General features: G+C 39.6%; 1 protein-coding gene across 2 annotated transcripts in view; it reads left to right on the top strand.

Annotated features, from left to right (window-relative positions):
• LOC138335602 (cell division cycle protein 23 homolog) overlaps window positions 1-22965 on the top strand; it is an 85634-nt gene that overhangs the window by 47019 nt on the left and 15650 nt on the right. For both annotated transcript variants that reach the window (XM_069284773.1, XM_069284772.1), the window contains exons 8-12: window positions 28-109; window positions 9179-9343; window positions 10729-10837; window positions 22010-22147; window positions 22862-22940. In XM_069284773.1, coding sequence (XP_069140874.1) covers window positions 28-109; window positions 9179-9343; window positions 10729-10837; window positions 22010-22147; window positions 22862-22940 — 573 coding nt within the window. The remainder of the gene's footprint in view (window positions 1-27; window positions 110-9178; window positions 9344-10728; window positions 10838-22009; window positions 22148-22861; window positions 22941-22965) is intronic.

Raw genomic sequence — 22965 nt, 5'->3', positions numbered from 1 at the left:
GATAATTACCGTGTCCTTTGTTTGTAGGAGATGAGGGCTGAGCTGGCTCACCTCGCCCACAAGTGTTGTGACATTGATAAGTACCGTGTGGAGACATGTTGTGTTATAGGTAATTATGGGATTTGTAACAAACTTTTTAGGTCATCTGACCAAAGGGGTCAGCACCAATAATCAACATGTTTTGTCTTTCGTCATCCTCAGTAATTTGTCCGCCATACGCTGTCTGCCATCTACCGTATGTAAATTTTTCACATTTTGAATTTTTTCTCAAGTTTGATTTGTCTGAATCTTACCTGAAATGATTCTGACATGGTCCTGATTGTTGTTCTTTTCGAGTTGATCCGAAATCCAAGTTACTGAACTTTAAAATCGTCAAAACAAGAAATCCAAGCTCCGGAAGTTTAAAATCGTCAAAACAGATAATTTCTTGGTTTTTGCTCAACAATTTTTTGTGTCACCTGCAGCGTAAGGATGACACTTAGGTATCACTATGTCGGCATCGGTGTCGATGCTGGCGTCCGGGACACTATGTGATAACTTAAAATGTAATTATTTATTGTCCAATTTCAACCAAATTTGGTATATTGCTTTATATTAATAAGATCTTTGATGAGTTCGATACTGGTCAAAATCTGTTAATATTTGCAAGAGTTACGGGACTTTAAAATCTTCAAAACAAATAAATCCATGGTTTCCGCTCGATAACTTTCGTATTCAACCAAATTTGGTGTATTGTTTGATATCAATGAGACCTGACATTGGTTAGAAACTGGTCAAAATCCATCAATATTTGCAAGAGTTACGGGACTTGATAACTTCACCTAGTTATTAACAATATTTTCAACTGTAAATAGCTATTTTTTGTGATGCTGTGCTAACTACACATCCACTTCCTTGGAATTCTTGTCTATTTATTGTCCGTTCAACCAAATATGGTATATTGCTTTATATCAATTAGAATTTGGATGGGTTAGATACTTGTACCGGTCAAAATCTGTCGATATTTGCAAGAATTAAGGCACTTAAAAATCGTCAAAATAAATAATAATTAGGATTCAACTTTGATTTCAAAACATCGGCCAAGATACGTAATTTATAGCTTAACACAATTATTAACAATTTTTTCAACTGTAAATAACAATTTTTTGGGATGTTTTAAACCTAATCCTACCTAAATACAACATACATAATACATAAAATACACAGTCTATAAACCTAATCACTTTTGACAAAGACAACGTAAACGGTTTACGACGGTCGATGTCATAAACCTGACTAACAATGTCGTAATCGTGTGACTACAGTTTCATTTCTTAGAAAAACAAACTTACGTCACACTTCTGATATTTTAATTGTTTATTTATTGCCTTCTATAGAGATACATATTCCACTCTGCATCAAAATCTTAAAATACGACTCACTATACGTCTTTCTAGACACAACCGAACTGAAGGTTTGAAGATGAAAAACATTGAAAATCTATCATCAAAATAATAACATGTCATACGAAACAAAATATCGCTGAAGTTTAAGTTCTAGCCTATTAATTGTGCAACACATGAAAGTACATTTCGTCGATATAACATGTCCTAATCATATTGTAAACCGGAAAAGCGCATAGCGTCCGATGTGAACTGAGAAGGGGCCATAGCATGGACATAATGATCATAAAACACGTCTTTTGTTTTCCAGCGTCCCACATGCATAGCGGTTTCGGCGTCACAACCCGATTTAATTGCCGCATTAGCAGCCGACGGACGGAAACACTTTGGTGTAAAACCTTTGTCACTTAAACCAGCCAGCGAGATTGACTCTGATAGGACCTTACTTACAATGGTCGCGGTTATTCCTTTGTACGGTTTGTTCAACGAAATAAACACAGGACCTCTCTCAGTCGTTTGATCCTTAGTTCTGTTTAAGTATGTTTTGAGAGTATCAACCACATCATTGCGCGAAGATGACGACTTGGGAATACGAACTTCAAAACCAGTTCTAGAGCTATCGTTCTTTATCCCAAAGAAAGTAACCGTTAAGGAACCGTCCTCATGAAACATAAGAAATGTAAACGCCACACACGAATTTGACGACGGGATGAAATATTGACCACGCGGAGCCAAGTCTGACGGACGTGTCATAAACGCAATTGCAAACAGAGTAATTGCCTTAAGACGCAAGTCTTTTAATGAAACTCCTTTATTGTCTTCCCACGAACGAAATAGTTCATCAAATGCTACGAGAGGCATGACTGGGGTACATGTAGCCGGTTTCGTTGTACCCGATTTAACTAACGCTGTAGCGAGGTTTTTTATTGGTATACAGTTCATAGGGTTATTTCTCCCCAAAGAATCATACAAACAAGATAGCGAAGCTGATGCCATCTTTAACTGTGACTGCGGTCGTTCACTACTATCCAAGATAGAACATAAGAAATCTGCGAAAACTCCCGAACTAGACGAGTCAGGTGGGAACTCGACACACTCCTTTTCACAAAATTTACAAGAACGTCTAGCATATCTATTATATTGTGCCATAGTAGATTTGGCCCAACAACACATAAACTGTTCAATAGCTCAAGTTGACCACCCAAAATCACTTAGTCTATTGCGCCAGAGATTCTCCAGGCATAAATTTTCCACCGCCAATTTTTCAACGGTTCCGGTAATAAATTGATCGTCATGAACGTCTTTGTGTTGTTTTTTAACCGGATAGGCGGACACACTGATAGGCGGCGTAACGTTTGGAGCCATGGTTTCCCGGGCCACCAAGGGGCGATAACTGTAGCTTCTGCACGTTGATCGATGATCACGCGTAAAACATGAGGGATAATTTTGAACGGCAGATTTACAAAGTTGTTGTGTTGCCACCAATCTCTCTGACCCAAGCAGTCTATTCCTGAAGTAAACGGGTCGTAAAACAGGCTGTTGTAACACAGAATTTGTTTGATTAAAAACGACGCGCATCGATCTATTGTATGTGGCCCCCATACTCTGTCAAGGTACTGAAATAGACCCGTGTTCATTTTCCAATCTGAATGAGACTCCAGTCTGCTTAGAAAGTCCGAATGTACATTCTGAGATCCGGCGATGTGCTTGGCTACCAATGAAACTTTGTTGTCTATTAATTCCGCCCAAATCGCTGTGGCTAACTGAGTGAGTCTTACACTGGATCCTCCCTGATAATTTATGTACGCCACCGTAGATATATTGTCCGAAAGTAGCTGTACCACCTTGTTGTGTACTTGAGAACGGAATGATTTTAGTGCTAGCAAAACCGCCATCATTTCGCGTACATTTGAATGGTCTAACGACATTTCTTGATTCCACAATCCGCACGCTTCCTTTTGTTCCAACACCGCACCCCAGCCGGTACTGGATGTATCTGTGATTAATTGTAGGTCTATAGCCTGATGTACCACCTCTGTACCGTTCCATGATAAGAGAGCATTCTCCCACCACTGGAGATCCTGTATAGTACCTTCATCCAATGTTAAATTATCTTGCCACGACAATCTCTGCTTTAAAAGTCTGTAAATATTTCTCAATAACAATTTTCCTGGTAATACGGCTCGCGACATAGACACACATTGTCCTGCTATTCTAGCTAGGCCCTTAGCTGAAACAGTACCTTTACGCAGAGTTAATTTGATACTATGTCTAAGTTTTGTTATGCGCTTTTTCGGAATAAAAATCCACACATTGTTATCTAAATTCACAGTATCAATAACATATCCTATATATTCCGTCCATGTTTTAGGCTCAAGATTAGACTTCTCAAAGTTCACTCTTATACCAAGATTTTCAAAAACAGAAAGTACAAAATCTCTTGATGAACAAATATCAACACTATCAGCAGAAAATAAAAAATCATCGACATACACTGTGATTCGAACACCTAAACTTCAAAAATATGAAATAATAGGTCGTATTGTCTTACAGTAAAAAATATGGCGACACTTTCAGACCTAACGGTAACTTAGTCCACTTATAAAATTTACCGTTAAATTGGATACCCAAATATTTTTGTGAATCTAAACTGACAGGTATATGATGAAAACCATCTTTTATGTCAATTGTTACCAACTTATCATTTGGCTTAACAATGTCTTCAATAACCTTGATCCCTTCATAATGAAATGATTTAGGAGTAATATGTTCATTTAAATACCTGAGGTCAACAATCAATCGGAGCTTGTTATTTTTCTTAGGTACACACGAAATTGGGGAAATACAAATAGGCTTAGAATTTATACACTCGATTAAAACTCCGTCAGACACTAATCTGTCTATTTCAGAACTTAGAAACTGTGATTCTTTCACAGAAAAACACTTGTTTGGAATACAAAACTCTGTTGGTAAATTGTTAAATGGAATATCAATACCATTGGAAATCCAATTGCACACAGTTTCTGGGGCATTGATTTCACGCCAGGCATCAACAGACTGTTGTAATGGACTAGCACACATGAGTATGTTTCACCGTATAATTATGATGACTCGTCGTTTCTATCTGTCGGTATCGACGGAAATCTCGGACCATCCATTCCACCGCCACGTCTGGGATAGAAACCACGACCGAAACGCCGACCGTAAGAGTAGGAGTTGTCTCGCCTGCCACTGTACTGACCGCGTCCAGGTGTGTAATACCGTTGAAACGTATTTGCAGAGCTTGTTCTCTGTTTCACTGCAGAAATTTCAGCTGCTGTTTTCAAATTGTTTAAACTGCTGTCCGAAAATGTAGAATTATTTCGTTCTAAGTTTTTAAACAGTTTCGATGTCTCCTTATCAAACGTGTTCTGTACCAACAACGCTGAATATTCGGACTGAAGAAAGTTTATTTGAGCCTCTAAAATTGTAAACAAATGACCCAAATCTTCTGTCGTTACTGGTTTTTCCTGCACATTTATTGTTTGTAACCAACGGACAGCAGTCTCAGTAAATCGTGCTGATTTGCTTAGAGTTGCGAGATGAGCTTGATCAACCTGTTTTATTCCTGTTTTATTGTCAAACACTTTCAACTCATTTGGAAGTTTATTTTTCGCTAATGAATCACGAATGTTCTCAAACTCTCGTTGAATATCGGCTGCACTAAACATTGGAGTGGGACCGACCGCACCCTCGTGGTGGAAATCGTCACAGCGAAAAAAGCGTGACTCATATTCTTTTCTTCTCCTGTCACTCTCTGACTCCTAAAATTCCTTCATTCGATCGTTAATTTTGGTTTGTAACTCCTCTATCGACTGTAGAGTTGCATTAATCTCTTCAAATTGTCCAAAAATCGAACTTTTTTCGTCTTCGTAAGACATGGTCGTCTGCCCGTGAGAATGGCACTTTTGACAAAGACAACGTAAACGGTTTACGACAGTCGATGTCGTAAACCTGACTAACAATGTCGTAATCGTGTGACTAAATAAATAAATAAAGTAAAGCTGTGCAGGCGACACATCCACTTCCGTGAAATTCTCGTTTACAATAAAGGTTATAAAATTTGGTGTAAAATATATAAAATTCCATTTCATGTTATACACAAATACAAAACTACAGCGGTTCCAAATTCTGTTACGGTAGTCCATGATATTTTGGCAACAAATTCATTTTTGTTTATCACACCCTCCTCTTTGTGTACTTTATAATACTGAACCTAATACACACATATTATCGCAGTGTGAGGAAGTGCAATCAGAGATTACTGCAACATTTTGACACATTATTGCAAGCTCTTTTAAGTTTTGAATGATTTGGACTCTTGCATGAAAATTAACTTCACATAGTAATTCGGTGGACAATAAAATGATAATATTGTAATACATTTACAGAATGAGATGTTTACACAGTTCATCAAGCATCAATGCCCTTATCAACACAAAGACCATTATACAATTTCAAAGATGAGAATGTAAAACAAAAATTTGAAAATGAAGGGAGAAAATGGGAAAAACTATTCAAATAAAGTTGGACTTTGTCACACCTATACGTTATTATATAAGCCTCTCGCATTTCTTTATTTAAGATATTAAATGATCTTTATTATTATATCAGATATAGAGGTTATTTCTTGTATGTGTTAAATATAGAGGTTATTTCTTGTATGTGTTAAGTATAGAGGTTATTTCTTGTATGTGTTAAGTATAGAGGTTATTTCTTGTATGTGTTAAATATAGAGGTTATTTCTTGTATGTGTTAAAGGTTATTTCTTGTATGTGTTAAGTATAGAGGTTATTTCTTGTATGTGTTAAATATAGAGGTTATTTCTTGTATGTGTTAAATATAGAGGTTATTTCTTGTATGTGTTAAGTATAGAGGTTATTTCTTGTATGTGTTAAATATAGAGGTTATTTCTTGTATGTGTTAAAGTATAGAGGTTATTTTTGTATGTGTTAAATATAGAGGTTATTTCTTGTATGTGTTAAGTATAGAGGTTATTTCTTGTATGTGTTAAATATAGAGGTTATTTCTTGTATGTGTTAAATATAGAGGTTATTTCTTGTATGTGTTAAATAGATATAGAGGTTATTTCTTGTATGTGTTAAATATAGAGGTTATTTCTTGTATGTGTTAAATATAGAGGTTATTTCTTGTATGTGTTAAATATAGAGGTTATTTTTTGTATGTGTTAAATATAGAGGTTATTTCTTGTATGTGTTAAATATAGAGGTTATTTCTTGTATGTGTTAAATATAGAGGTTATTTCTTGTATGTGTTAAATATAGAGGTTATTTCTTGTATGTGTTAAATATAGAGGTTATTTCTTGTATTGTGTTAAATATAGAGGTTATTTCTTGTATGTGTTAAATATAGAGGTTATTTCTTGTATGTGTTAAATATAGAGGTTATTTCTTGTATGTGTTAAATATAGAGGTTATTTCTTGTATGTGTTAAATATAGAGGTTATTTCTTGTATGTGTTAAATATAGAGGTTATTTCTTGTATGTGTTAAATATAGAGGTTATTTCTTGTATGTGTTAAATATAGAGGTTATTTCTTGTATGTGTTAAATATAGAGGTTATTTCTTGTATGTGTTAAATTTATGGGTTAAATATAGAGGTTATTTCTTTTAAGGGTTAAATATAGAGGTTATTTTTTGTATGTGTTAAATATAGAGGTTATTTCTTGTATGTGTTAAATATAGAGGTTATTTCTTGTATGTGTTAAATATAGAGGTTATTTCTTGTATGTGTTAAATATAGAGGTTATTTCTTGTATGTGTTAAATATAGAGGTTATTTCTTGTATATAGAGGTTATCAGCTTGTATGTGTTAAATATAGAGGTTATTTCTTGTATGTGTTAAATATAGAGGTTATTTCTTGTATGTGTTAAATATAGAGGTTATTTCTTGTATGTGTTAAATATAGAGGTTATTTTTTGTATGTGTTAAATATAGAGGTTATTTCTTGTATGTGTTAAATATAGAGGTTATTTCTTGTATGTGTTAAATATAGAGGTTATTTCTTGTTTGTGTTAAATATAGAGGTTATTTCTTGTATGTGTTTCTTTTATGGGTTAAATATAGAGGTTATTTCTTTAAAGGGTTAAATATAGAGGTTATTTCTTTAAAGGGTTAAATATAGAGGTTATTTTTTGTATGTGTTAAGTATAGAGGTTATTTCTTGTATGTGTTTCTTTTATGGGTTAAATATAGAGGTTATTTCTTTTATGGGGTTAAAGATGCTCCACCGCCGACAGAGCATAAATGATATTCATCATTTGAACAATAATTGGTGTTTAATCGTGAATATATATATATAATTAACACAAAAAAATAATATAAAATGATTTATTTCGCCTTTGGTGCGTACGCAATCAGTACTTCATTCCATACAGGATAAAGTGGCACGGAATTTTTTTCGGGATGCAATAAATTATTTTTTTATATTTTTAACTTGAAGTAAATTTAGAAGCTCAAACTTTTCAATGGTGGTAATGCTGTAAATTAAGTAACTTTTGTAACTGAAGAAAAAATACTAAACCGTCTGCTCCTGTTTTTGATAGTGAAAAAATACCATTTGTCAGCGGTGTTAAATAAGAGCATCTTTAAATATAGAGGTTATTTTTTGTATGTGTTAAGTATAGAGATTATTTCTTGTATGTGTTAAGTATAGAGGTTATTTCTTGTATGTGTTAAATATAGAGGTTATTTCTTGTATGTGTTAAATATAGAGTATGTGTATGTGTTAAATATAGAGGTTATTTCTTGTATGTGTTAAATATAGAGGTTATTTCTTGTATGTGTTAAATATAGAGGTTATTTCTTGTATGTGTTAAATATAGAGGTTATTTTTCTTGTATGTGTTAAATATAGAGATTATTTCTTGTATGTGTTAAGTATAGAGGTTATTTCTTGTATGTGTTAAATATAGAGGTTATTTCTTTGTATGTGTTAAATATAGAGGCTATTTTTTGTATGTGTTAAATATAGAGGTTATTTCTTTGTATGTGTTAAATATAGAGGTTATAATAGAGGTTATTTCTTGTATGTGTTAAATATAGAGGTTATTTCTTGTATGTGTTAAATATAGAGGTTATTTCTTGTATGTGTTAAATATAGAGGTTATTTCTTGTATGTGTTAAATATAGAGGTTATTTCTTGTATGTGTTAAATATAGAGGTTATTTCTTGTATTTGTTGTATGTTAAATATAGAGGTTATTTTTTTATGGGTTTAAATATAGAGGTTATTTTTTGTATGTGTTAAGTATAGAGGTTATTTCTTGTATGTTGTTAAGTATAGAGGTTATAAATATAGAGGTTATTTCTTTTATGGGTTAAATATAGAGGTTATTTCTTTTATGGGTTAAATATAGAGGTTATTTCTTTTATGGGTTAAATATAGAGGTTATTTCTTGTTGTGTCTGAGAGTCTATAAAGTGTATTTGTATAGTGTATTGACTTAAAATCATGAATTATTTAAGGATTAAATTTTTTTATTTTATGGAGATATAACACAAAAATCTGAGTGTACTCTAAATTTCGCGGTTTATTTATGATGAGAGTACACTCATATTTTTGTGTTATATCTCCATAACATAAAAAATCTATTCAAAATAATCCTTATAATTCAATTTACTAAAGATAATTCTCTTCAATATTCAAATTTCATTTAGTAAATATTTAAGCCAATGAAAATACTCGTAACAAGCATGATTGAATAATAAGATAATAAGACTTTTTTTTTGTATTTTAGGAAACTACTACTCCATACGCCAGCAGCATGAGAAAGCAGTCCTGTATTTCCAGCGAGCTCTGAAGCTGAACCCCCACTATTTGTCTGCCTGGACACTGATGGGCCACGAGTTTATGGAACTCAAGAACACTTCTGCTGCCTTACAAGCATACAGACAGGCCATAGGTTCTAAAATATATACATATTGACAATTTTTAGCTTACCTGGCCCGAAGGGCTTCGGGCCAGTGAGCTTATGTCAGGACGCGGCATCCATCCGTCTGTCTACATTTCCTTTAAATCGCTACTAGTCACAGAGTTCTGCATTGATTGTATATAACCAAATTTGGCCAGATACATCCTCTGGGGAAGGGGCACAGAATTTGTAAAAAAATTGGCTCTGACCCCTGGAACAGAATGAGTGGGGCCAATTGAGGAAATAGAAGTAAATATTTGAATTCCTTCAGAAAAGGAACAATGAACCTGTATTCAAAACATTACTTGGCATTACAAACCAGGTGAGCAATACTGGTCCTCTGGGCCTCTTGTTGGATTAATACAATGATTTGTCAACCTCAGAAAGGTGAATTTCTTATATATATATATATATATATTACATGCCTTGATAAAAATAAACCTTTCCAAAATAAGGTGTTATAAATATGAAACCACACTCATATTTTAGTTGTCAAACTAACACCAGTTTTTAGTGAGATATTTTAGTTGTCAAACTAACACCAGTTTTTAGTGAGATATTTTAGTTGTCAAACTAACACCAGTTTTTAGTGAGATATTTTAGTTGTCAAACTAACACCAGTTTTTAGTGAGATATTTTAGTTGTCAAACTAACACCAGTTTTTAGTGAGATATTTTAGTTGTCTTATTGTTGAACAACTCAAACTAACACACCAGTTTTTAGTGAGATATTTTAGTTGTCAAACTAACACCAGTTTTTAGTGAGATATTTTAGTTGTCAGTTTTTAGTGAGATATTTTAGTTGTCAAACTAACACCAGTTTTTACAAACTAACACCAGTTTTTAGTGAGATATTTTAGTTGTCAAACTAACACCAGTTTTTAGTGAGATATTTTAGTTGTCAAACTAACACCAGTTTTTAGTGAGATATTTTATAGTTGTCAAACTAACACCAGTTTTTAGTGAGATATTTTAGTTGTCAAACTAACACCAGTTTTTAGTGAGATATTTTAGTTGTCAAACTAACACCAGTTTTTAGTGAGATATTTTAGTTGTCAAACTAACACCAGTTTTTAGTGAGATATTTTAGTTGTCAAACTAACACCAGTTTTTAGTGAGATATTTTAGTTGTCAAACTAACACCAGTTTTTAGTGAGATATTTTAGTTGTCAAACTAACACCAGTTTTTATGTGAGATATTTTAGTTGTCAAACTAACACCAGTTTTTTAGTGAGACTATTAAAAACTAACACCAGTTTTTGTGAGATATTTGATAGTCTTAGTCTTATTGTTGAACTCCGTTTTAATGCAGTTTTTCTAAACAATGACAACTGATATTGAGATATGTGATATGAGAGTTATCCTGTGTTTTACCAGAGGTTGAGAGAAGAGATTATCGGGCTTGGTACGGACTTGGACAAGCCTACGAAATCCTTAAAATGCACAATTACTGTCTCTACTACTATCGCCAGGCCCAAAAATTAAGGTGAGTCACGATGATACTGTCAGGCCCAATACCTCACATGAGTCACACCCAATACACATGATCACTGTACTGTCACACCCAATACCTCACATGTGTCACCCCATGATACTGTCACACCCCAATACCTCACATGTGTCACCATGATACTGTCACACCCCAATACCTCACATGTGTCACCATGATACTGTCACACCCAATACCTCACATGTGTCACCATGATACTGTGTCACACCCAATACCTCACATGAGTCACCATGATACTGTCACACCCAATACCTCACATGTGTCACCATGATACTGTCACACCCAATACCTCACATGAGTCACCATGATACTGTCACACCCAATACCTCACATGTGTCACCATGATACTGTCACACCCAATACCTCACATGAGTCACCATGATACTGTCACACCCAATACCTCACATGTCACCATATACTGTCACACCAATACACACATGTGTCACATGATACTGTCAGGCCCAATACCTCACATGAGTCACCATGATACTGTCACACCCAATACCTCACATGAGTCACCATGATACTGTCACACCCAATACCTCACATGAGTCACCATGATACTGTCACACCCAATACCTCACATGAGTCACCATGATACTGTCACACCCAATACCTCACATGAGTCACCATGATACTGTCACACCCAATACCTCACATGTGTCACCATGATACTGTCACACCCAATACCTCACATGAGTCACCATGATACTGTCACACCCAATACCTCACATGAGTCACCATGATACTGTCAGGCCCAATACCTCACATGAGTCACCATGATACTGTCACACCCAATACCTCACATGAGTCACCATGATACTGTCACACCCAATACCTCACATGAGTCACCATGATACTGTCACACCCAATACCTCACATGAGTCATCATGATACTGTCACACCCAATACCTCACATGAGTCACCATGATACTGTCACACCCAATACCTCACATGAGTCACCCATGATACTGTCACACCCAATACCTCACATGAGTCACCATGATACTGTCACACCCCCAATACCTCACATGAGTCACCATGATACTGTCACACCCAATACCTCACATGAGTCACCATGATACTGTCACACCCAATACCTCACATGAGTCACCATGATACTGTCACACCCAATACCTCACATGTGTCACCATGATACTGTCACACCCAATACATCACATGAGTCACCATGATACTGTCACACCCAATACCTCACATGAGTCATCATGATACTGTCACACCCAATACCTCACATGAGTCATCATGATACTGTCACAACCCAATACCTCACATGTGTCACCATGATACTGTCACACCCAATACCTCACATGAGTCACCATGATACTGTCACACCCAATACCTCACATGTGTCACCATGATACTGTCACACCCAATACCTCACATGTGTCACCATGATACTGTCACACCCCCAATACCTCACATGAGTCACCATGATACTGTCACACCCAATACCTCACATGAGTCATCATGATACTGTCACACCCAATACCTCACATGAGTCACCATGATACTGTCACACCCAATACCTCACATGAGTCACCATGATACTGTCACACCCAATACCTCACATGAGTCACCATGATACTGTCACACCCAATACCTCACATGAGTCACCATGATACTGTCACACCCAATACCTCACATGAGTCACCATGATACTGTCACACCCAATACCTCACATGAGTCACCATGATACTGTCACACCCAATACCTCACACAATATGAGTCACCATGATACTGTCACACCCAATACCTCACATGAGTCATCATGATACTGTCACACCCAATACCTCACATGAGTCACCATGATACTGTCACACCCAATACCTCACATGAGTCACCATGATACTGTCACACCCAATACCTCACATGAGTCACCATGATACTGTCACACCCAATACCTCACATGAGTCACCATGATACTGTCACACCCAATACCTCACATGAGTCACCATGATACTGTCACACCCAATACCTCACATGAGTCACCATGATACTGTCACACCCAATACCTCACATGAGTCACCATGATACTGTCACACCCAATACCTCACATGAGTCAGCCATGATACTGTCACACCCCAATACCTCACATGAGTCACCATGATACTGTCACACCCAATACCTCACATGAGTCACCATGATACTGTCACACCCAATACCTCACATGAGTCACCATGATACTGTCACACCCAATACCTCACATGAGTCACCATGATACTGTCACACCCAATACCTCACATGACATGTCACCATGATACTGTCACAACCCAATACCTCACATGAGTCATCATGATACTGTCACACCCAATACCTCACATGAGTCACCATGATACTGTCACACCCAATACCTCACATGAGTCACCATGATACTGTCACACCCAATACCTCACATGAGTCACCATGATACTGTCACACCCAATACCTCACATGAGTCACCATGATACTGTCACACCCAATACCTCACATGAGTCACCATGATACTGTCACACCCAATACCTCACATGAGTCACCATGATACTGTCACACCCAATACCTCACATGAGTCACCATGATACTGTCACACCCAATACCTCACATGAGTCACCATGATACTGTCACACCCAATACCTCACATGAGTCACCATGATACTGTCACACCCAATACCTCACATGAGTCACCATGATACTGTCACACCCAATACCTCACATGAGTCACCATGATACTGTCACACCCAATACCTCACATGAGTCACCATGATACTGTCACACCCCAATACCTCACATGAGTCACCATGATACTGTCACACCCCAATACCTCACATGAGTCACCATGATACTGTCACACCCAATACCTCACATGAGTCACCATGATACTGTCACACCCAATACCTCACATGAGTCACCATGATACTGTCACACCCAATACCTCACATGAGTCACCATGATACTGTCACACCCAATACCTCACATGAGTCACCATGATACTGTCACACCCAATACCTCACATGAGTCACCATGATACTGTCACACCCAATACCTCACATGAGTCACCATGATACTGTCACACCCAATACCTCACATGAGTCACCATGATACTGTCACACCAATACCTCACATGAGTCACCATGATACTGTCACACCCAATACCTCACATGAGTCACCATGATACTGTCACACCCAATACCTCACATGAGTCACCATGATACTGTCACACCCAATACCTCACATGAGTCACCATGATACTGTCACACCCAATACCTCACATGAGTCACCATGATACTGTCACACCCAATACCTCACATGAGTCACCATGATACTGTCACACCCAATACCTCACATGAGTCATCATGATACTGTCACACCCAATACCTCACATGAGTCACCATGATACTGTCACACCCAATACCTCACATGAGTCACCATGATACTGTCACACCCAATGACCTCACATGTCACATGATACTGTCACACCCAATACCTCACATGAGTCACCATGATACTGTCACACCCAATACCTCACATGAGTCACCATGATACTGTCACACCCAATACCTCACATGAGTCACCATGATACTGTCACACCCAATACCTCACATGAGTCACCATGATACTGTCACACCCAATACCTCACATGAGTCACCATGATACTGTCACACCCAATACCTCACATGAGTCACCATGATACTGTCACACCCAATACCTCACATGAGTCATCATGATACTGTCACACCCAATACCTCACATGAGTCATCATGATACTGTCACACCCAATACCTCACATGAGTCACCATGATACTGTCACACCCAATACCTCACATGAGTCACCATGATACTGTCACACCCAATACCTCACATGAGTCACCATGATACTGTCACACCCAATACCTCACATGAGTCACCATGATACTGTCACACCCAATACCTCACATGAGTCACCATGATACTGTCACACCCAATACCTCACATGAGTCACCATGATACTGTCACACCCAATACCTCACATGAGTCACCATGATACTGTCACACCCAATACCTCACATGAGTCACCATGATACTGTCACACCCAATACCTCACATGAGTCACCATGATACTGTCACACCCAATACCTCACATGAGTCACCATGATACTGTCACACCCAATACCTCACATGAGTCACCATGATACTGTCACACCCAATACCTCACATGAGTCACCATGATACTGTCACACCCAATACCTCACATGAGTCACCATGATACTGTCACACCCAATACCTCACATGAGTCACCATGATACTGTCACACCCCAATACCTCACATGAGTCACCATGATACTGTCACACCCAATACCTCACATGAGTCACCATGATACTGTCACACCCCAATACCTCACATGAGTCACCATGATACTGTCACACCCAATACCTCACATGAGTCACCATGATACTGTCACACCCAATACCTCACATGAGTCACCATGATACTGTCACACCCAATACCTCACATGAGTCACCATGATACTGTCACACCCAATACCTCACATGAGTCACCATGATACTGTCACACCCAATACCTCACATGAGTCACCATGATACTGTCACACCCAATACCTCACATGAGTCACCATGATACTGTCACACCCAATACCTCACATGAGTCACCATGATACTGTCACACCCAATACCTCACATGAGTCACCATGATACTGTCACACCCAATACCTCACATGAGTCACCATGATACTGTCACACCCAATACCTCACATGAGTCACCATGATACTGTCACACCCAATACCTCACATGAGTCACCATGATACTGTCACACCCAATACCTCACATGAGTCACCATGATACTGTCACACCCAATACCTCACATGAGTCACCATGATACTGTCACACCCAATACCTCACATGAGTCACATGATACTGTCACACCCAATACCTCACATGAGTCACCATGATACTGTCACACCCAATACCTCACATGAGTCACCATGATACTGTCACACCCAATACCTCACATGAGTCACCATGATACTGTCACACCCAATACCTCACATGAGTCACCATGATACTGTCACACCCAATACCTCACATGAGTCACCATGATACTGTCACACCCAATACCTCACATGAGTCACCATGATACTGTCACACCCAATACCTCACATGAGTCACCATGATACTGTCACACCCAATACCTCACATGAGTCACCATGATACTGTCACACCCAATACCTCACATGAGTCACCATGATACTGTCACACCCAATACATCACATGAGTCACCATGATACTGTCACACCCAATACCTCACATGAGTCACCATGATACTGTCACACCCAATACCTCACATGAGTCACCATGATACTGTCACACCCAATACCTCACATGAGTCACCATGATACTGTCACACCCAATACCTCACATGAGTCACCATGATACTGTCACACCCAATACCTCACATGAGTCACCATGATACTGTCACACCCAATACCTCACATGAGTCACCATGATACTGTCACACCCAATACCTCACATGAGTCACCATGATACTGTCACACCCAATACCTCACATGAGTCACATGATACTGTCACACCCAATACCTCACATGAGTCACCATGATACTGTCACACCCAATACCTCACATGAGTCACCATGATATACTGTCACACCCAATACCTCACATGAGTCACCATGATACTGTCACACCCCAATACCTCACATGAGTCACCATGATACTGTCACACCCAATACCTCACATGAGTCACCATGATACTGTCACACCCAATACCTCACATGAGTCACCATGATACTGTCACACCCAATACCTCACATGAGTCACCATGATACTGTCACACCCAATACCTCACATGAGTCACCATGATACTGTCACACCCAATACCTCACATGAGTCACCATGATACTGTCACACCCAATACCTCACATGAGTCACCATGATACTGTCACACCCAATACCTCACATGAGTCACCATGATACTGTCACACCCAATACCTCACATGAGTCACCATGATACTGTCACACCCAATACCTCACATGAGTCACCATGATACTGTCACACCCAATACCTCACATGAGTCACCATGATACTGTCACACCCAATACCTCACATGAGTCACCATGATACTGTCACACCCAATACCTCACATGAGTCACCATGATACTGTCACACCCAATACCTCACATGAGTCACCATGATACTGTCACACCCAATACCTCACATGAGTCACCATGATACTGTCACACCCAATACCTCACATGAGTCATCATGATACTGTCACACCCAATACCTCACATGAGTCACCATGATACTGTCACACCCAATACCTCACATGAGTCACCATGATACTGTCACACCCAATACCTCACATGAGTCACCATGATACTGTCACACCCAATACCTCACATGAGTCACCATGATACTGTCACACCCAATACATCACATGAGTCATCATGATACTGTCACACCCAATACCTCACATGAGTCACCATGATACTGTCACACCCAATACCTCACATGAAGTCACCATGATACTGTCACAACCCAATACCTCACATGAGTCACCATGATACTGTCACACCCAATACCTCACATGAGTCATCATGATACTGTCACACCCAATACCTCACATGAGTCACCATGATACTGTCACACCCAATACCTCACATGAGTCACCATGATACTGTCACACCCAATACCTCACATGAGTCACCATGATACTGTCACACCCAATACCTCACATGAGTCACCATGATACTGTCACACCCAATACCTCACATGAGTCACCATGATACTGTCACACCCAATACCTCACATGAGTCACCATGATACTGTCACACCCAATACCTCACATGAGTCACCATGATACTGTCACACCCAATACCTCACATGAGTCACCATGATACTGTCACACCCAATACCTCACATGAGTCATCATGATACTGTCACACCCAATACCTCACATGAGTCACCATGATACTGTCACACCCAATACCTCACATGAGTCACCATGATACTGTCACACCCAATACCTCACATGAGTCACCATGATACTGTCACACCCAATACCTCACATGAGTCACCATGATACTGTCACACCCAATACCTCACATGAGTCACCATGATACTGTCACACCCAATACCTCACATGAGTCACCATGATACTGTCACACCCAATACCTCACATGAGTCACCATGATACTGTCACACCCAATACCTCACATGAGTCACCATGATACTGTCACACCCAATACCTCACATGAGTCACCATGATACTGTCACACCCAATACCTCACATGAGTCATCATGATACTGTCACACCCCAATACCTCACATGAGTCACCATGATACTGTCACACCCAATACCTCACATGAGTCACCATGATACTGTCACACCCAATACCTCACATGAGTCACCATGATACTGTCACACCCAATACCTCACATGAGTCACATGATACTGTCACACCAATACCTCACATGAGTCACCATGATACTGTCACACCCAATACCTCACATGAGTCACCATGATACTGTCACACCCAATACCTCACATGAGTCACCATGATACTGTCACACCCAATACCTCACATGTGTCACCATGATACTGTCACACCCAATACATCACATGAGTCACCATGATACTGTCACACCCAATACCTCACATGAGTCACCATGATACTGTCACACCCAATACCTCACATGAGTCATCATGATACTGTCACACCCAATACCTCACATGAGTCACCATGATACTGTCACACCCAATACCTCACATGAGTCACCATGATACTGTCACACCCAATACATCACATGAGTCACCATGATACTGTCACACCCCAATACCTCACATGAGTCATCATGATGATACTGTCACACCCAATACCTCACATGAGTCACCATGATACTGTCACACCCAATACCTCACATGAGTCACCATGATACTGTCACACCCAATACCTCACATGAGTCACCATGATACTGTCACACCCAATACCTCACATGAGTCACCATGATACTGTCACACCCAATACCTCACATGAGTCACCATGATACTGTCACACCCAATACCTCACATGAGTCACCATGATACTGTCACACCCAATACCTCACATGAGTCATCATGATACTGTCACACCCAATACCTCACATGAGTCACCATGATACTGTCACACCCAATACCTCACATGAGTCACCATGATACTGTCACACCCAATACCTCACATGAGTCACCATGATACTGTCACACCCAATACCTCACATGAGTCACCATGATACTGTCACACCCAATACCTCACTGTCACCATGATACTGTCACACCCCAATACCTCACATGAGTCACATGATACTGTCACACCCAATACCTCACATGAGTCACCATGATACTGTCACACCCAATACCTCACATGAGTCTCGTCACCCATGATCAATGACTGTCACACCCAATACCTCACATGAGTCACCATGATACTGTCACACCCCAATACCTCACATGAGTCACCATGATACTGTCACACCCAATACCTCACATGAGTCACCATGATACTGTCACACCCAATACCTCACATGAGTCACCATGATACTGTCACACCCAATACCTCACATGAGTCACCATGATACTGTCACACCCAATACCTCACATGAGTCACCATGATACTGTCACACCCAATACCTCACATGAGTCATCATGATACTGTCACACCCAATACCTCACATGAGTCACCATGATACTGTCACACCCAATACCTCACATGAGTCACCATGATACTGTCACACCCAATACCTCACATGAGTCACCATGATACTGTCACACCCAATACCTCACATGAGTCACCATGATACTGTCACACCCAATACCTCACATGAGTCACCATGATACTGTCACACCCAATACCTCACATGAGTCACCATGATACTGTCACACCCAATACCTCACATGAGTCACCATGATACTGTCACACCCAATACCTCACATGAGTCACCATGATACTGTCACACCCAATACCTCACATGAGTCACCATGATACTGTCACACCCAATACCTCACATGAGTCACCATGATACTGTCACACCCAATACCTCACATGAGTCACCATGATACTGTCACACCCAATACCTCACATGAGTCACCATGATACTGTCACACCCAATACCTCACATGAGTCACCATGATACTGTCACACCCAATACCTCACATGAGTCACCATGATACTGTCACACCCAATACCTCACATGAGTCACCATGATACTGTCACACCCAATACCTCACATGAGTCACCATGATACTGTCACACCCAATACCTCACATGAGTCACCACATGATACTGTCACACCCAATACCTCACATGAGTCACCATGATACTGTCACACCCCAATACATGAGTCACCATGATACTGTCACACCCAATACCTCACATGAGTCACCATGATACTGTCACACCCAATACCTCACATGAGTCACCATGATACTGTCACACCCAATACCTCACATGAGTCACCATGATACTGTCACACCCAATACCTCACATGAGTCACCATGATACTGTCACACCCAATACCTCACATGAGTCACCATGATACTGTCACACCCAATACTCACATGAGTCACCATGATACTGTCACACCCAATACCTCACATGAGTCACCATGATACTGTCACACCCCAATACCTCACATGAGTCACCATGATACTGTCACACCCAATACCTCACATGAGTCACCATGATACTGTCACACCCAATACCTCACATGAGTCACCATGATACTGTCACACCCAATACCTCACATGAGTCACCAGTACTGTCACACCCACATGATCACCATGAGTCACCATGATACTGTCACACCCAATACCTCACATGAGTCACCATGATACTGTCACACCCAATACACTCACATGAGTCACCATGATACTGTCACACCCAATACCTCACATGAGTCACCATGATACTGTCACACCCAATACTCACATGAGTCACCATGATACTGTCACACCCAATACCTCACATGAGTCACCATGATACTGTCACACCCAATACATCACATGAGTCACCATGATACTGTCCCCCAATACATTGACATGATACTGTCACACCCAATGAACCTCTGATATAGTCACACAGTCATTTAGCAGTCCACCTTCCTGACTGTGTAGAGCCTATAAGTCACACATCATTTAGCAGGGCCTTTCTTGACTTGTGTTAGAGTCTGATATCTGATTAGTCACACAGTCATTTAGCAGGGCCCTTCCTGACTTGTGGTAGAGTCTGATATCTGATTAGTCACACAGTCATTTAGCAGGGCCCTTCCTGACTTGTGGTAGAGCCTGATATCTGATTAGTCACACAGTCATTTAGCAGGGCCCTTCCTGACTTGTGGTAGAGTCTGATATCTGATTAGTCACACAGTCATTTAGCAGGGCCCTTCCTGACTTGTGGTAGAGCCTGATATCTGATTAGTCACACAGTCATTTAGCAGGGCCCTTCCTGACTTGTGGTAGAGCCTGATATCTGATAAGTCACACAGTCATTTAGCAGGGCCCTTCCTGACTTGTGATAGAGCCTGATATCTGATTAGTCACACAGTCATTTAGCAGGGCCCTTCCTGACTTGTGGTAGAGCCTGATATCTGATAAGTCACACAGTCACACAGTCATTTAGCAGGGCCCTTCCTGACTTGTGGTAGAGCCTGATATCTGATAAGTCACACAGTCATTTAGCAGGGCCCTTCCTGACTTGTGGTAGAGCCTGATATCTGATAAGTCACACAGTCATTTAGCAGGGCCCTTCCTGACTTGTGGTAGAGCCTGATATCTGATAAGTCACACAGTCATTTAGCAGGGCCCTTCCTGACTTGTGGTAGAGCCTGATATCTGATAAGTCACACAGTCATTTAGCAGGGCCCTTCCTGACTTGTGGTAGAGCCTGATATCTGATAAGTCACACAGTCATTTAGCAGGGCCCTTCCTGACTTGTGGTAGAGCCTGATATCTGATAAGTCACACAGTCATTTAGCAGGGCCCTTTTTTACTTGTGTTAGAGTCTGATATCTGATAAGTCACACAGTCATTTAGTCGTGCCCTTCCTGACTTGTAAACCTTTTTAGGATTTGCCTCATAATGATCATATGCTCGCCTCTTTCAGACCAAATGATTCTCGGATGGTAATGGCTCTTGGAGAAACGTTTGAGAAACTTGAGCGTCTACAGGAGGCAAAGAAGTGCTTTTGGAAGGCCAACTGTATTGGAGACATGGAAGGGACAGCCCTCATCAAACTGGCCAGGTCAGTAGTTGTAGGCTAAGTGCCTTTTGCTATTTTAAGGTTTTCACTTTTTGTACTTTTTTCTGTAACCATGGAAACATTGCTGAAAATGGCAGATTTTTGTGTAAGAATCGTTTCCGGAGCACGACTCTAAAACCAGCTGAGATATTTCCATGAAACTTCATAGACACATTGTTCTTATGGTCTAGTAGTGCCTTTTGCTATTTTTAGGTTTTCAGTTTTTGTGCTTTTTTCTGTAACCATAGAAACATTGCTGAAAATATCATATTTTTGTAGCAGCTTCATTTCTGGAGCATAACTCTTAAACCAGCAGAGCTATTTCCACGAAACTTCATAGACACATTCTTTTTATGGTCTAGTAGTACCTTTTGCTATTTTTAGGTTTTCATTTTTTGCACTTTTTCCGTTACCATGGAAACATTGCTGAAAATATCATGGTAAATGGTAAATGTTACTTTGCAAAGTTCCACCCATCTTTGTGTATATAGTCTAATATAAATGTCAAGGCTGTATACCTGATTCAACAATTGCAGCCCCGCTCTACTTGAATTATACTCCATCTTTCTTTAGCTCAACTTTCTTTTTCCTGTTTTTTTTTCATACACATAAGTCTCCACAATCAAACTTACTTCAGCTTTGATATCTCCATTGGCGGGGGATCTGAATGACTATGTCCTTGTTCTGTAATTTATTCGGTTTTTTTTTGTGTGGCAGACTTCATGAGAAGTTGCATGAGGAGGACCAAGCTGCCTCTGCCTATACAGACTACATTAATGAGGCCAGTCGACAAGGAGTGAGTAGAACACTTGTTACTTTCA

This window comes from Argopecten irradians, chromosome 11 (assembly GCF_041381155.1).
Source record: "Argopecten irradians isolate NY chromosome 11, Ai_NY, whole genome shotgun sequence".
NCBI lineage: Eukaryota > Metazoa > Mollusca > Bivalvia > Pectinida > Pectinidae > Argopecten > Argopecten irradians.
This window is presented reverse-complemented; position numbering and strand designations above follow the sequence as displayed.